The sequence below is a fragment of the Nannospalax galili genome, unplaced genomic scaffold, assembly GCF_000622305.1.
Source record: "Nannospalax galili isolate Female #2095 unplaced genomic scaffold, S.galili_v1.0 scaffold78, whole genome shotgun sequence".
NCBI classification, from domain to species: domain Eukaryota; kingdom Metazoa; phylum Chordata; class Mammalia; order Rodentia; family Spalacidae; genus Nannospalax; species Nannospalax galili.
The window spans coordinates 2,275,474-2,291,819 of record NW_008343387.1 but is presented as its reverse complement, the minus strand read 5'-3'; the positions used below and the strand labels follow the sequence as shown (position 1 = coordinate 2,291,819).

The 16,346-nt window shown below is 40.6% G+C and overlaps 1 protein-coding gene across 5 annotated transcripts in view; it reads right to left on the bottom strand.

Moving 5' to 3' along the window:
- Klhl32 (kelch like family member 32) overlaps positions 1-16,346 on the bottom strand; it is a 232,186-nt gene that overhangs the window by 18,095 nt on the left and 197,745 nt on the right. For 3 of the 5 annotated variants that reach the window (XR_003850542.1, XM_008839609.3, XM_008839608.3), the window contains one exon: positions 1,704-1,762. The exons of the other annotated variants lie outside the window; for them this stretch is intronic. Coding sequence is in view for 2 of the 3 variants with exons in the window: in XM_008839609.3 (XP_008837831.1) it covers positions 1,704-1,762 (59 nt within the window). In the remaining variant the exon portion in view is untranslated. The remainder of the gene's footprint in view (positions 1-1,703; positions 1,763-16,346) is intronic. 5 annotated transcript variants of the gene reach the window in all.

Genomic DNA, 16,346 nt, shown 5'->3' with positions numbered 1-16,346 from the left:
GTGGTGGGGAAGCAGAGGTCACCCCAGTCTGCCTGTTGGCAGGTAGTGATGTGCTCTGTGGCAGATGGCAGGCATTATCGACTTTTCACAAAGGCCTAGAAGAGAAATAAGCACCAGGGCTGAATGATGGAGTTATTGAGATTCTGAGCAAGATGCAAGCAGATGTGATATTTGCCAGTACCCACCGTAAACAATATGCCAGCAGAATTTTTTTTAAAAAGAGCATGTGTGTACAAACATGAAACGGAACTCATTTCAGCAACGTTAATGCTGTCTTCCTCTTTAACCATGTGTGCACCAAACTCAAGCTTCTCTAATTAGCGTTCCCTCATGAGACAGCTGACCCATGGACATTTGGTTTCTGAAATTTATAGATTCTAATATCAGGAGACACACTCATAAAAGGAGAAATGCCTTCATCAGTCAAATGATTGTTAAAATAAAAAAATATCAGATATGCTGAGGATACTTTGCACATACCTTTGGTAGCCAGTCCAGGCCTGGCCTGCCAAAGTCAACCTGTTGTTTCATATCCTAATATCTTTTTGTATGTATATTTTTTGAATTTTTGTGCATTTCATACAATAAATCTTAATCATATTTAGGCCCCCCTCCGCTATCTGCACCCCCCATACCCCCTCTAGGCTCTATGTTATGGTCTATTGAGTCAAGCTTTTGTATCCAGATGTCCCTCAGTGCGAGTTCATCCACTGGAGTCTAGTCAGCCTATCTACAGGCCCTCCCTTAAAGAAGGTCAACTCTCCCTCAGCCAGCAGCAATCAATTCCAACAGTTCCTCACCTAAGGTGGAGGCCTGCAGCCATAAACTGATGAATATTAAACCTCCAAGTCACACCATTTTGGAATATTGTCATATCAATAAATATTTACACAACCAGACCACTGAAATGGCAACATCCAGCAGACATTTGCCCAGTTCACAGATATTTTAATAGAAAAAAAGAGCATACAAATAGTTCTCCTAGAGGTAAAAAGGCATGGTATGTGCACTGAGAAGCATGCGGGAAAAGGGACACAGCACATCAGCACTGCTGCGGACCCAGCTGTCCAATGAAAGTCATACCCAAACTCTTCCAATACTTCTAACTTGTTTTTGTCCTAGGTACTAATCTAGGACATTTTGCTTATATTAAGTTAAATGATATTATTTGATTTAACAATATGAGACTAAAAAGATGTTTCCTGCCCAGAATGACACCCTTCCAGAAAAATGCAGCTATAGGGCAGGCAAAATACTTTGAACACTGTGCAAAACTCAGCAGCATTTGTACAACATAAGAGGACCTGAAATTTTGTTACACTGACAAGGAACCAAAGCTACCAGATGCTTCCTTTCCCTGTGTAGTTTAAGGCACCTGTGTGCAGCATTCCAATTAATAATTCTTGTGGAAATCATTAAAAAAAATTATTTATTATTTTTATTTTGTGTGTATGAGTGTATTGCCTGCATGTATGTGAATGTACCCATGCCATGCAATGCTGTGAAAGTCAGAAGAGGGCTTCAGATTCCCCTGGAACTGGAGTTAAGGATGTTTCGTAGCCACCATGTGGGTGCTGGGAATCGGACCCATGTTCTCTGCAAGAACAGTCAGTGCTCTTAACTGCTAAGCCATCTCTCCAGCCCTGGAAATAATTTTTTAAATGTATTTTAATCAAGGAAATGACTTCTTACATACTTCTTACCTGATTCGGTTCATATACCATTAGTCTGTTCTGATACTGTGCTGTGTTAGTTACTCCACCTGCAATGGAGTAGCATGTGTTAGAGCTTTTCATGAATAAGAAATAAGGTTCTCCAAATAAGGATGAGCTGCAGTTAAAGGACACTTAGCTACTGGAGAGTTTCTGTTTGTACGCTTTCAGAGTGAGCCTGGGACATAATTAAGAATCTTATTGTGGAAGCCGATTCCTTTTGCAGAAGTATTTCAGTAACAATCTACTTGGGAGCAAGCAACAAGGTCTGTGGCATCACTAAGGGGCCTCCAATTCTAACATGCTGTCTGGCGTGGCCAGAATGAAGGGCAAAGCACTGACAGCGGAGGAGTGGGGCGAACACAGGGCACACACATTAAATCTCTATGTAATTTATGCCAGGGACTTAATTATATAGGAAATTATTGTCCTTAGCTAAATTGACAATATTAGAGCTCTAATGTCTGTATATTAACACAATGGAATCTTCATATTTCTTTGGAAGAAGAATACATACCAAAAAACATTACCTGTCAAAAGAGAGTTAAGGTCAGTACTATCTATTAGAAAATAACAATAGCCATAAATGTGAGTCACACATGCAATTACAAATTTTCAAATAGCCACATTTTTTTAAAGTATGAAATTAAATTTAATAAGACATTTTACTTTACCTCAATTTGATGAAATATCTCAATATAAAATCAGTGTAAAAATTACTGAGATTTAAATTTTTTCATACCGAATCTTCAAGAACCATGATACATTTGATACAGCAAAGATAAGCCATATCTCAAGTCCTCAGTATAAAAAATGTAGCTAATGGCTAATGGTTACCAAATTGGACAACATAAACCGAAAGTTTTGTTGGTTATGGTTATTACAGTCAACTTAAAAAAAAAATCCTCTTGACAATACTCAGATCTAAGAAACTTGAGAATTTCGGCTTAATTAGAAGTCACAAAAGAGGGCTGGAGAAATGACTCACTTTAAAAGTACAGAGATTTTTTATGTATATATATTACTGGGGCTCAGCAGTTAAGAGCACTGGCTGCTCTTCCAAAGGACCTGGGTTTGATTCCCAGCACCCACATGACAGCTAACAACTGTCCATAACTCCAGTTCCAGGGGATCTGGCACCCTCTTCTGGCCTCTATGGGCATTGCACACATGGATATACTCACATACATATAGGCAATACACTCAAATACATAAAACTAATTAAAAAATTTAAAGAGCCAACACTTTCAATGGCTTTTCCTACTTGTCCTCATACAAGCTGAATTTCCTTAATTCAAAATTCCAAAGTGCTCCAAAATCTGAAGCATTTTCAAAGCAGACATAATGGTACAAGTGGAAGACTTCACACCTGACCTCAAAAGATGCTGCAATAAAAGCGCATTGAGTTTTTTCTATGAAATTACCTTCAGGTTCTATGTATAATGTTTACATGAAACAACTTTTATGTTTGGAACTGGTTCCTTAGTACATCTCATTATACATATACAAATAATCCCCAAATCATAAAATCGAATTAAAACCAAACACTTGTGGCTCAAGCATTTTAGATGAGGAATGCTCATATTGCTTTTCATGCTTCTACTATGCAATGAGTCTGTAAAACCAATAATTTTTTTTTCTAATTTAATTTTTACCCTCAGATGGAAAACTCTAAGGAACAGCACACAATTCAATGAAGTGAGATTTTCTGGATAGTGCAATAATGGAAATATGGAGACAAAATATCTCTCTTTACAAATATTACCCATGGGGCTGGACAGTTGGCTCCACTGTTAAGAATACTGACTGCTCTTGCAGAGGACCTGTGTTCGATTCCTAGCACCCACCTGGTGGCTAACAATCATCCATATCTCCAGTTCTAGGGAATCCAATACCATCTTCTGACCTCTGTGGACATTGTATAGCCCAGGTACACTTACATACATGCAGGCAGTAAATACAGTCATACATATAAAATAAAAATAATAAATATTATTTATAAGTATTTTTTTAAAAATCACTCATAAAGAGTTCTAGATACTAGTGCAAAATAACATTCCTAGTAAGTATCATAAAGAGCTAATTTTGTAATAAAAATAAAAAAGTGAACCTGATGGAAAAATGTTTCTATTAGGGTCCTAATTTAAAATACAGATATACCTATAAAACCCATCAACATGTTCTTAGCATTTCCTAGCTTTAGACTGCTTTCTCCTTCTGGGGCCCTGACCTTGCTTTTTCAAGAGCATTTACTATGTAGATAGGCATAACTATAAATTTTCTTACATCTAGAATATCTTCTTTAAAGATCTGGGAAGCAGCTCTTTGAAGGAAAAGGGAAAGGGTATCCTACCTCCCAGTCTTTATGGTAGGGTATCAGTTTAACTTTGTTAGGCACTGACCAGCAAGTTCAAGTGGCCTAATTACAGAGTAAAAGTTGCAAATTTTTTGTGTTGAATACATTCACTAAGCCACCTTCCCCCAAAGTCCTTCATTTGCCCATGATGATGCTGAAGAAACCCTCATGTTTCCATGAGCAGATTCCAAAGTATATTCTCATTCTGTTTTCCTTGTCTGTCTTACAACACCCAGCACTTTTTTTTTTCCTCTGACAGTTCAAATACTTTGATTAGTTCTCTACCATCAACTCCACAGCCAAGAGTCAAGTCAACCAGAATCCAGAGGATAAGTATGTCATTCTAAACTGAAATAGAATAATCAGTCAATGCTAATACTGTTAGATACATAAAGAGATGGGCACATGTCTAGGTCAATCATTACTGTCACTAAACCCTGGAAAAAAGACTGGATCTTCTGTAATTAACCATGGCTATTAACTGGAGAGCTATTTTTTAAATTCTGAAGATTTTTTAGAAAAATATTTTACTTATTATTTTATTTTGTGTATATGAATGCCTGCATGTGTGTGAGTGCACCCATGTGCAATGCTGGCACAGGTGAGAAGGAACTATAGTTATTGAAAGTTGTTAGCTGCCATGTAGGTTCTGGGAACCAAACCCGGGTTCTCTGTAAGAGCAATCAGTGCTCTTAACCACTAAGCCATAGCTCCAGTCCCAAATTCTGAAGCTTTTTAACCACCTTTAAAGAGCATATTAATTAAATAAAGTGGCATGTCACTTTTAAGAATGACAAAAACTTTATCTACAGAGAACAGAGAGTAAGGAGATTCCTGTTCTCAAAGAAAGCATTCTTTTGATTTATTGTTGAATGTCTCATTTCTAAAATTAAATCAAAGGAAAATAAACACATTTAAGAACATTCAAGCAGCCGGGTGTAGTGGTATATGCCTTTAATCCCAGCACTAACTAGGGAGGCAGAGGCAGGCAGATCTGTGTCTCTGTGCCAGCTTGGTCTATATAGTGAGTTCCAGGCCAGCTGGAGCCACAGAGAGACCCTGTCTTAAATAAATAAACAAACAACAAAAAAGAAAGCTGAAGCTAGTTCTCCCTCCCATGCTGCCTCCTCTGCCCTGCCCTCCCATTCCCCACCCCATGTAAGCTTTCCTACTACAGTATTCCCCTTTCCCCTTTGCATCACTGCATTCTAGAAACCTACTGCTATAGAAACTTCTTAAAGCATATTCACATACAACACAAAAAGAGATTAAAAGGAGTTATCCTGTAACAGGGGGACACTGTTCCTACTAGATACCATAGGCTACCAAAGAAAAAACCCAATGCTAGGAATGGACTTGCTCTTTTGAAGCTTTTGACCTGAGGTTCCATAGATCCTCAAACAATGCTGGTCATTGTCCCTGCTCTTGGTTACCCACCGGAACTGGATAGTAAGACCCTATTGCTGAAGACACTACATACATGAGCTGTAGAACAAATAGAAATCAAACTGGTGCTAACTTCAGAGCCTCATTTCTACTGCTTAGCTTGCAAAGTGCTAGAAGGTGATATGCATACTACCTGAAGATAAAAATAATCATCGGCTTTGCCCAGTGAGCTACAACAACTGGCCTGGCAAGATATGCCCACTGGTGCAATAGTAGCACAAATGTTATGGGAGCAACCAACCACTGTCAAATTGGATTTAAGCTTTGCTTCACAAGATGGGGCCCATACCTGACATTGACATCAGGCCAGGAACCTGTGGCTAGACAGGTCACAAACTATAGGTGAAAGCCTACTGCTATTATTCTGCTAAATAGATATAGTACTAAATGGACTCCTAATGACTTATTGTTATAGCTACAGATTAACGAATCTCTCAACTCTCCCCAGAGAAGCTTCCATCATGCAGCAAATGGTGATTAACACAGAAACCCACAACTGGCCAATGTGCAGAGAATAAGAGACTGTAGAGCCCTTATCCCTGAATAGGACACCTATATCAAACTTCTGCCTCCAAGGCTAGGGATCATTGTAGAAGAGGGGGCAGAATAACTGTAAGACCCAGAGGTGGTAGATGATCGCAAGGAAACAGCTTTCCAGACAGCTGGGCAGTTAATTGTATAAACTCACAACAATGGTGACAGTATACACAAGTCCCATGTAAGCTCAAGTCAGACAAAATCCCAGCACAGACATGGGGAGGGGGGTAAGCAGCACCAATCCTGAGGCACTACTGGAAACCAAGAGCTGCTGGGAAGGAGAGAGCCAGTCTCCTTTAAGAGTATGACTATGAGTAGGTGTTCTAGTTACATTCTGTTGCTGTGATAAAAACACTGACCAAAAACTATCTCAGGGAGGGAAGGGTTTATTTGGCTCATAGCTCACAGTCCATCGTAAAGGGAAGCCAAGGGGGAACTCAGAGCAGGAACCTGGAGCACAGACCATGGAGGTACACTGCTTATTGGCTTGCTCCTCTGGACTGTGCTCAATAGCTTTCTTATTCAACCCAGGGCCACCTGCCCAGGAGTGGCACCACCCATAGGGGGATGTGCCCTTCCACATCAACTAGTGTTTAAGAGAAAGCTTTACAAGACATGCCCACAGGCCAGTTGGGTAGAGGTAATTCCCCAGTTAAGCTTCCCTCTTTTCCCAGGTGTGTTAACCAAAGCCATCCAGCACAGTAGGTTAACCAGTCTCTAGTGGATAGACACACATGAGGGAGATTGGGTGACACACATTCGACTCAATAGGCCACACACACACACACACACACACACACACACACACACACACGGGTATATGAAATCATGTGGGGAAGTAAGGGGGGTGGGTACAGACAGGAAAGGGTATCTGGGATTAACATATATTGCAAGAAATTCACAAAAATGCAGTGTAAAAGTGTAAAAAGAATGCCAAGACTTTTTTTTTAAAAGAAAGCTGAGGCCAAAATATTTACATAGTCAAGATATTTGTCAAATAAAAATAGAGGTTGTGTTTTCTTTTACTCTCAATGTTTTCTTTCCAGCTGATTAAAAATGCAATGTTGAAGAACTTGTTCTCAGCAAAACCACATCAAAATAAATGAATCTGTTGGTATCACACATGTGCTTGAGGTTAAAATGATCGCCAGTGCTTATGATCTACCAGATTAACGTCCAGCTCAACTATGCTCATTTCTTTAATTGAAAAGGAACAGAAGGTAAAGCTCCCAACTCTTATTTAAAAACTTCACATTTCTCTATTTGTTTTAGGAATATGGAGCAAAATTAATATCTATTATAGAAAATGACCCACTTTATGATGATACTTGAATGTATTTACAGTGCTGCCTAAATGTATCAGACTCTGGCCACTGTAGATTAAATATATAACCAATGGATTAGAGTGGAGCTGCCACAGCCCCTCTGCCACATGGGGCACACAATGGATCACTGTGTTCTTTAGAATTATTGTTCAGGATACTTATTTACTCACTTCCACAGATGCATCTATAATATGATTTTTTGTTAATCTTCCCCCAATAATTAGATTCCTTCTATTACACACAAATTTTCACTCATATGACACTGTCTCGAAATGAGATATTGAATTTAATTTGGGAATAAAAATAAAAGTCCCAGTTAGTTATTTGCTGGATTATGCCTAGAGTGTGAAGCCACAGGAGGCGCCTCACAAACCTAGGTTGTAACTTTTGCCAAGTCAGGATTTCAAAGGAAAACCTTGGGTATTGCCTCTATTAAATAAAATCATTTCTTCTCGGTACAAAAAAAAATAAATTTTACAGAAAGCATCCAAGATTTCAGCTCACATATCTCCAAAGAGCTTTATCACTACATTCCCTTCGCATAGCTCTCTCCACTTTAGATTAATCTGCCGAAATGAGATGCTAAGGATTTGCATACAGATTTGACTATACAAAAATAGATATGGAATTAATATCAGTCTCTATATGTCTTAATTTCCCCTACTCTGGAGTACCCCTGCCTGCAGCAGTATTCCTGGCTTTGAAAGTCATCAAGCTGATTTGTCTGCTCTGGGTTATAATGCCACATGCTGCTGTACTGTCCCCTGCAATCAAAGCGCTTGCAAAGATAGATTCCATGCCTTCCTCTATCGAGTATATTTTATAGATTGGCAGTTTTGATCTCCCTCCCCCACCCCAGGGGGGATAATCTGCATCTTAACAGCTTTCTATAGATACATCTGTCATTAAATATGCCATCTCATATCAGCATCCATTTTTAAAAACCAAGTTTTCTCTAACTTTGAAGTGTCAGAGTCAAAGTTAAGACTTCTCAGACAAAATTGAAAATGAGAAACCTTGTCCTATACTTTTTAACTGCAACTTGAAGATATACTGCAGGTTCCCCCAAAGTCAAATAAGTCTTTAAATACTGCCAGAAGGAATGAAAAGTTACCACCATGCTACCGGTGGTGAGGAATGCATTCTATCATCAAGACAAGTGGGAAGCATTTTTCTTAAGCTTCCCTGTACAGCTCTCCACAAAACATGTGACAAATGGATGGATGCATGCCAGAGAGGATGACAAGTGACGGCCAAACAATTGGCCTTTGTCTCTGCTATCCAGAAATGGTATACATTCATATAGTGTGCAAAGGCAGCAGCTGCTCAGTGCTGACAGCACCTAGAACATAGTGAAGTTAGGAAAGCCGCTCTCACGTTTGGTCAGTGTCTGCCCCACTCTCCTTTGGTAAGTAGAGAGTCCTACAGTTAAATTCTAGGAGGAGAGGTCTGCGGTTCCTAATACAGTGCTAGGGCACAACCAATAGCAAGACACAACTGATAATTTTCACGCTCCAAAGTTGGAAAATTCTCTCTGCAAATTTAGGATTGGGGATATGGTTTCAAGTTTTCTGGCGCTGTCTTGCAGGCTCACAGTGCCACCCTCATCACAGACGAGGGAAGAGTGGCAGGAAAGCTCCTTTGTGACTGTGTCTTGCCAACCTCAGGTTCCCCATAAGCAAACTGAAGATTCTTATGTTCCTCAGAGATTTGGATGTACAGGGCACACGGGCAATCCAGAAAGGGAAGCTTGTTACAATGCAGTAGTCATTTTATGAGAATTTTATGCAGCTGAAATTAGATTCCTTGCACTTATTTTTTGTTTTGTTTTCGTGTATATTTGTACATGTGTGTGCATGTCTGTTGGTGGTCGAGTTTGTCTGTGTGGGTATGCTAGCACATGCATGCAAATGTATATGGAGATGAGAGGTCAACCTCGGGTGACATTCCTCAGGCATTATCCAACTTTTTTTGGAGACAGGGTCTCTCCGTGGCCTGGAGCTCTCCAAACAGGCTCAGCTGGTAGGCCAGCAAGCACCAAGGGTCCCTGTGTCCACTTCCTCAGGGCTGGGTTTACAAGTGCTTGTCCCCATGACTAGCTCATCGTTACCTGGATTCTGAGGATCAGACTCAGGTCCTTGAAATCACTTACAAACTGGGTTATTTCCCAGACCCCACGGTTCTCTTTTTAATAGACAGAATAATTGGCACGTTTACTTGGCCCTTTTCCCTCTTTAACAGTTTTAAGGTCCTCTTATGTAAACTTATTCCAACTTCAAACTCTATATTAATTACCCAAAGAATGACTTACCATTAAATGTGAATTTAGAGTCATTTTTATGGAACTAAACTCACCATTATCCTTTGAGAAAATGGCACAATGGAAACATTTACCACAAATGTAAAGATAGGACTGCAGAGATGGCGCAGCAATTAAGAGCATGAACTTTTATTTCAGAGAACCTGAGTTCAAATTCCAGCATCCATGTTGGTCAGCTCATAATCTATAACTCTAGTCCAGGGGATATGATGCCCTCTCTGGCCTCTTCAGGAACCTGCACTTATACACAGATACATACATACACATAAGTTAAAAACAAAACAAATTAAGAACAAAATAAATATTTTTCAAATGTAAAATTACACTTTTTGTTTTTAAGACAGGGTCTCATTTCCTAGTCCAGACTGTCCTGGAACTCTCTATATGGCCAAGGCTGGCCTTGAACTCATGGCAGTCTTTCTACCTCAGTTCCTGAGTACAAGTGTTGGTATTACAGGTATGGGCCACCATACCTAGCTATCAGCTATATGCTTTTATTATCTATTTTTAAAATTCTATTTATTATTTTCATATTTTTGGCTTTTGGAAAGGTGCATAGGCTCTTGTTTAATATAGTTAAAAGGGGAACATGTGCAGGGGAACAGGGTACACATGCTCTTTCCTCAGAGGAGCTCTCGCCTTGTGGCTACCTGCAGCAGCAGCTCTCCTAGTGAGCTTTAAGAGGAAAAGGTTCCTTTAGAGGTATAGATGGATTTCTCTACATTCTCCCCATGAACATGTAACTATGCAAAATAAAAGGCAATTTATTATTTTCATTTTATGTGTCTGAGTGCATTGCCTGCATGTATGTAAGTGTGTCCGTGTCATGCAATGCCCATGGAGGTCAGAAGAGGGCATTGGATTCTCCTGGAACTGGAGTTACGGACGGTTGTTAGCTGCCATGTGGGTGCTGGGAATCGAACCTGGGTCCTCTGCAAGAGCAGCCAGTGCTCTTACTATTGAGCCATCTCTCCAGCCCACCATTGTCTATTTTTATAAGAAGTAAAACTTGCCATATTTTCATGGTGTTTATAATGCTGTATAAGCAATTAGAGCTATGAATCTCTACACTAAATTAGCATCTTGAATAGCATACTTAATCCATGCATTAAATTAGAACTAGTATCCTTATTATTTCTGTCATACTTGAGGAGCTCATAAAAATAAATGTGTAATTAATAGACTCAAAACCTGCAAAGAAAGTCTCAAATTTACAAAAGATCTATAAAAGATTGCTGCCCTTGAAAATATAAATTATGTTTGTGTCATCTGGAGTAAACAGGCACAAATTTATAAGCCAGAAACAGGTAAAGTGTATATCATTTTAAATATGTGAAATGGTAAAATGTATCCACTGACATGTTAACTGGGGTACCTGCCCTTTAAAATCTCAATAAAAATTTACACTGTTTGCTCAATCTATTGCAAGTCACAATTTGGCTTCCAAAGAGCTCTGCACGCTGTTGGTAGGGTTAGGCTCTCAGGTTACAACTTCTGTGCTGCAATCTTTAGTGGTTTTGCTGGGCTCTGCTGGATCTTTAATCCCTCTCCTCAACAACCAGATTCTTCAGCCACTTGCAATGATGTAGCTTTAAGTATCTTCTCTCCTCTTAGGAATAAAGAAAATGGCACATCTCATATATTCTTAGGTAGAGCAGTGTGGTTCAGCTGCCTTCTCTAGTTCCGTCTAGAGAGACACAAAGGGATCATCCAATTGAAGGAATTCAGGAGTCAATGGCTTGGACTTACAAAAAATTATGTGTATGAATGCTTTGCTTCATGTATGTAAGTGCACCTGTGTGGTGCAATGCCGGAGGAGGTCAGAAGAGAGTGTCAGATCCCCTAGAACTGGAGTTACAGATGGTTGTTAGCCACCATGTAGGTGCTTGGAACTGACTGCAGATCCTCTACAAAAGCAGCCAGTGCTCTTAATCTGTGAGCCGTTTCTCCAGGTCCAGCTTAGACTTTTTCATTTTAAACTATCAATGTTAAAGGCAGTTAGATTACTCTAATGTGTATATTAACAATTCTCTAATCCAGACCATTGTATTTAGAGTAGTTCCACATTATCACTAAATTAGTTTTCACATTTTAACTTTAAAGTGTTGTTTATGTTTTCAAAACTGAAGGAATGGACCATGAAAAGAAAGAATATATATAAATTCTGTGCCCTGAGAAAGGGGGACACTTAAGCAGAAAACCCTCCAGAGAGCATTATTTCTGTGCATTATTTACTCTTAGAGCTATGTCACTGAGAAGTTCTATTTACAATTTAATCATGTTTTTTTGAGACCTTTGCTATAATGATAAACTGGTAGCTGTGTGGTTTAGAGGGAAAAGCATGGTTTCTAAAACCAGAAATGGAATTCAAATCCTGTCAAATATTAGCTGTTTGACCCAGTAGCTATTTAATGTCTTTATGCTTCATTTTCCAGATAGCAGTATAAAGATAAACAAAGTGATCTTCAAGGTGCAGCTCAGTCAGCTGGGGAGAAAAGCTTGAAGATTCTTTGGAGGATGTAGGTCTGACTTCTGTCTTTCCTTCTTATCACACAGTTCTTTTAAAAGCATTGTAGATAATTCATTTCCTTCACAGTTTAATACTGTAATTTTGTTTTAATCTGTTTCAGATGTCTAGGAGTTAAGGTTTGGGTCAAGTAAGGAAGTAAAAAAATAATGGCTGGGGGAAGCTGGGTGCTAGATTCTAAAACAACCAAGATTTAACTCTTAATGGATATCCCAGTTCACTGGGAACTTTGACGTTGACATATCAAGTTATGAGGCTTCAACCTCTATAAGGTGGGTGGCTTCCTGTGTAACAGATGCCTCCAGGGGCAACAAACAGACTCAAACCTTGAAAACTGCCTGTTCTTCCTTAAGAAAATAATCAGCCCCTGACTGTCTAGCTGGGGTGAAGTCCTTCCTACAGGAGCCTCTGGGCTATTCCTAGTCTGAGAACTGTTCTTCATCATCAGTAAATTTAAAGGACCGCCTCTTCTAACTCTCTGTTTGCACTACTAAACAACAGAATGAGAATGCTCTCCAGTTAGTACAGGCTCTGAAATTTTAATTTAAATTTTTTTTTTTTGGTCTTTTTGAGACAGGGTCTCCCTGTAGCCCCAGCTGGCCTGGATTCGCTATGGAGACCAGGCTGGCCTTGAACTCACAGAGATCCGCCTGCTTCTGCCTCCCGAGTGCTGGGATTAAAGGCGTGTGCCAGCTCGCCCAGCTCATTTTAATTTTTTTATTTTTCATTTTATCTCTATGCGTGTGTTGCCTGCATGGAGATCAGTGCACCCGTGTCATGCAGTGCCCTTGGAGGTCAGAAGAGGCTGTCGGATCCCCTGGGACTGGAGTTTCGCAGTTGTTAGCTGCCATGTGGGTGCTGGGATTTGAATCCAGGTCTTCTGCAAGAACACCCAGTGTTCTTAACCGCTGAGCCATCTCTCCAGACCCTGAAATTTTCATTTAAAAAAATATGTCCATTTCATATTTTCTCTGAGGTTTTCCCCCAAACCCCTATGTTCAGACCCTCTACAATCTCAGCAGACTGCTCTTACCAAGATCTCCCTTGATTTCATCAACGAGGGAACGTCTCAGGTTTCTGTACCACAACACTGGTACCAGGTCCACCCCATCATCTCCCTCCACTGGTACCCAGGTATAAACCCATCATCTTCCTCCTTCAGATGTAGTGCCAGAAAATCTCTTTCTTTTTCACCTCTCAGTCCTTGCATGTCAATTACCTCCTGCTCATTCAGGATTCTATGTGTATTGTCTGTCTAGGGTCCCCAAGACTAATCCTCATTCCCAGTATACAGGAAATGCTCTCATCTTTTACCAAGCAAATGGATGCCTCACTTTCCTATATCTTCCCTTACTTACAAGCTTACTTAAAACACTTACGTCCTTAAAAATATTGATCTAGAGTTCCTTTTGTAACTATGCTCTTTTGTCAATTAAATTTTCCTGTTTTCCTTTTAATCTCCTCCCTTTAAAAAGCCAAAATGCTATTTATAATAAAAAAATGAGGCTGTCACAAGGATTTAAATATATATGTCCCTAGAAACAGCACGATCTCTTTCCATAGGTCGGACTGTATGGGAAGCTAGACAACACCTGGAGCATTGCCTGAGAAGCTCAGATTCGGAGGTGAAATTTCCATGGTACAGTGTCCTTGGATATTGAGGTAAAGGTCCCATGTGGCTTGCACCTGTGGTTTCTGCATACTTTCTCACGACACCTTAACCACAGCACGCTACTTCTCACCATCTTCCGCTTCCCTGAAATAGTTTTCACTGAAATTTTTGTAATTGACAATGTAGTGAAAATATTTCAGACCCTGGCGTCCCTGTAGTACCAGGCAACTCTCATGCACCGCATTTCTGTTCGGGTCTCGTCCCTGTGAGCTGCTCTCCTCCACTGACCTTGTGCACCTCACAGTTGGACTGCTTTCTGAGCCCCACCTCACATCCTCTTTGCTAGAGTTTCTTACTTGAGGCCTTGGACCCTTTCTGGCCATGTCTTGCCCATCTGCTTCCTCATGCCCTTCATCACCTCCTTCTGTCATCTTATATTTGCTCTGAAAAAGGAAGGCAGTGAAGGAGAGTAGGATAGAGATCAGCAGGCTAGAAGTGCCACATGCTTGGTAAACAGAGAAGATGCCTCACCAAGTCCACCAGGCTCAGCTGTCATCTAAAGATTCCACATGGCTGCAGGACGTCCAATAAAACCTGCGCTAGCATTCAACACATACAGAGTTTTCCTGGTCAGTATTGTTTAAATAATATAGTACAACAATTTTAGTATTTACACTGTGGTATGTGGGACAATGTGAATAGGTTCTATGAAAATGTTATGCCGTTTTAAATAAGGGACTTGAGCATATGAGGGTTTTTCAGCCTGCAGTTTGTGTGTGACTGTGTGCCTGTGGGTATACTCTGGAGCCAATCATGTGTGGATATCGAAGGATAACTATACAAGCAAAGTGGAAAGCTGGGTGTATCAAGTATTGTGTTTCCTAGAAACAAGAGAATTATTGAAATGATTATATCATAGAGTTCAAGTGGGAAGTCAGAGGAGTGAATGACTCTACAGGGCAGCAGAAGCCACCCTGGACCCAAGATACTAATTACTTCCTGCCTCACATTACTTCTACACCCTAGAGAGACTTCCACCGTTACATACAATTATGCCTCTACTTTCCTGCTCCGGCATTTCTAAAGACCAGGACTCAGAGAAGAATCCTGCTCAGCATTTCCTGACTAGGACTCAGAGAAGAACTGCTCAGCATCTCCTGACTAGGACTCAGAGAAGAATCCTGCTCAGCATCTCCTGACTAGGACTCAGAGAAGAATCCTGCTCAGCATCTCCTGACTAGGACTCAGAGAAGAATCCTGCTCAGCATCTCCTGACTAGGACTCAGAGAAGAATCCTGCTCAGCATCTCCTGACTAGGACTCAGAGAAGAATCCTGCTCAGCATCTCCTGACTAGGACTCAGAGAAGAATCCTGCTCAGCATCTCCTGACTAGGACTCAGAGAAGAATCCTGCTCAGCATCTCCTGACTAGGACTCAGAGAAGAATCCTGCTCAGCATCTCCTGACTAGGACTCAGAGAAGAATCCTGCTCAGCATCTCCTGACTAGGACTCAGAGAAGAATCCTGCTCAGCATCTCCTGACTAGGACTCAGAGAAGAATCCTGCTCAGCATCTCCTGACTAGGACTCAGAGAAGAATCCTGCTCAGCATCTCCTGACTAGGACTCAGAGAAGAATCCTGCTCAGCATCTCCTGACTAGGACTCAGAGAAGAATCCTGCTCAGCATCTCCTGACTAGGACTCAGAGAAGAATCCTGCTCAGCATCTCCTGACTAGGACTCAGAGAAGAATCCTGCTCAGCATCTCCTGACTAGGACTCAGAGAAGAATCCTGCTCAGCATCTCCTGACTAGGACTCAGAGAAGAATCCTGCTCAGCATCTCCTGACTAGGACTCAGAGAAGAATCCTGCTCAGCATCTCCTGACTAGGACTCAGAGAAGAATCCTGCTCAGCATCTCCTGACTAGGACTCAGAGAAGAATCCTGCTCAGCATCTCCTGACTAGGACTCAGAGAAGAATCCTGCTCAGCATCTCCTGACTAGGACTCAGAGAAGAATCCTGCTCAGCATCTCCTGACTAGGACTCAGAGAAGAATCCTGCTCAGCATCTCCTGACTAGGACTCAGAGAAGAATCCTGCTCAGCATCTCCTGACTAGGACTCAGAGAAGAATCCTGCTCAGCATCTCCTGACTAGGACTCAGAGAAGAATCCTGCTCAGCATTTCTCCAGACTAGGACTCAGAGAAGAATCCTGCTCAGCATCTCCTGACTAGTAAGAAGCAAGGCAAGTTTCACATGTGTGAGCAATGCTACTCTGTTTTCTTTGTGTTTCACAATCCAATGTCACCCCGCCCTCCTTCCTGTTAATATTTCATATGCAAACAGAATAATATCTGTACATACAGAGGAAGGCCAAAGCTATGGTATTTTAATGATGTTGCTTCAAAATTCACATTGTTCTAATTTTAGCAGGTAGCAGAAAAATCAAAGTCCTTCAGTAGACTTAAATAAATAAATTAAGGTTATTTTAAATGGGGGCAGGTATTTTAAATT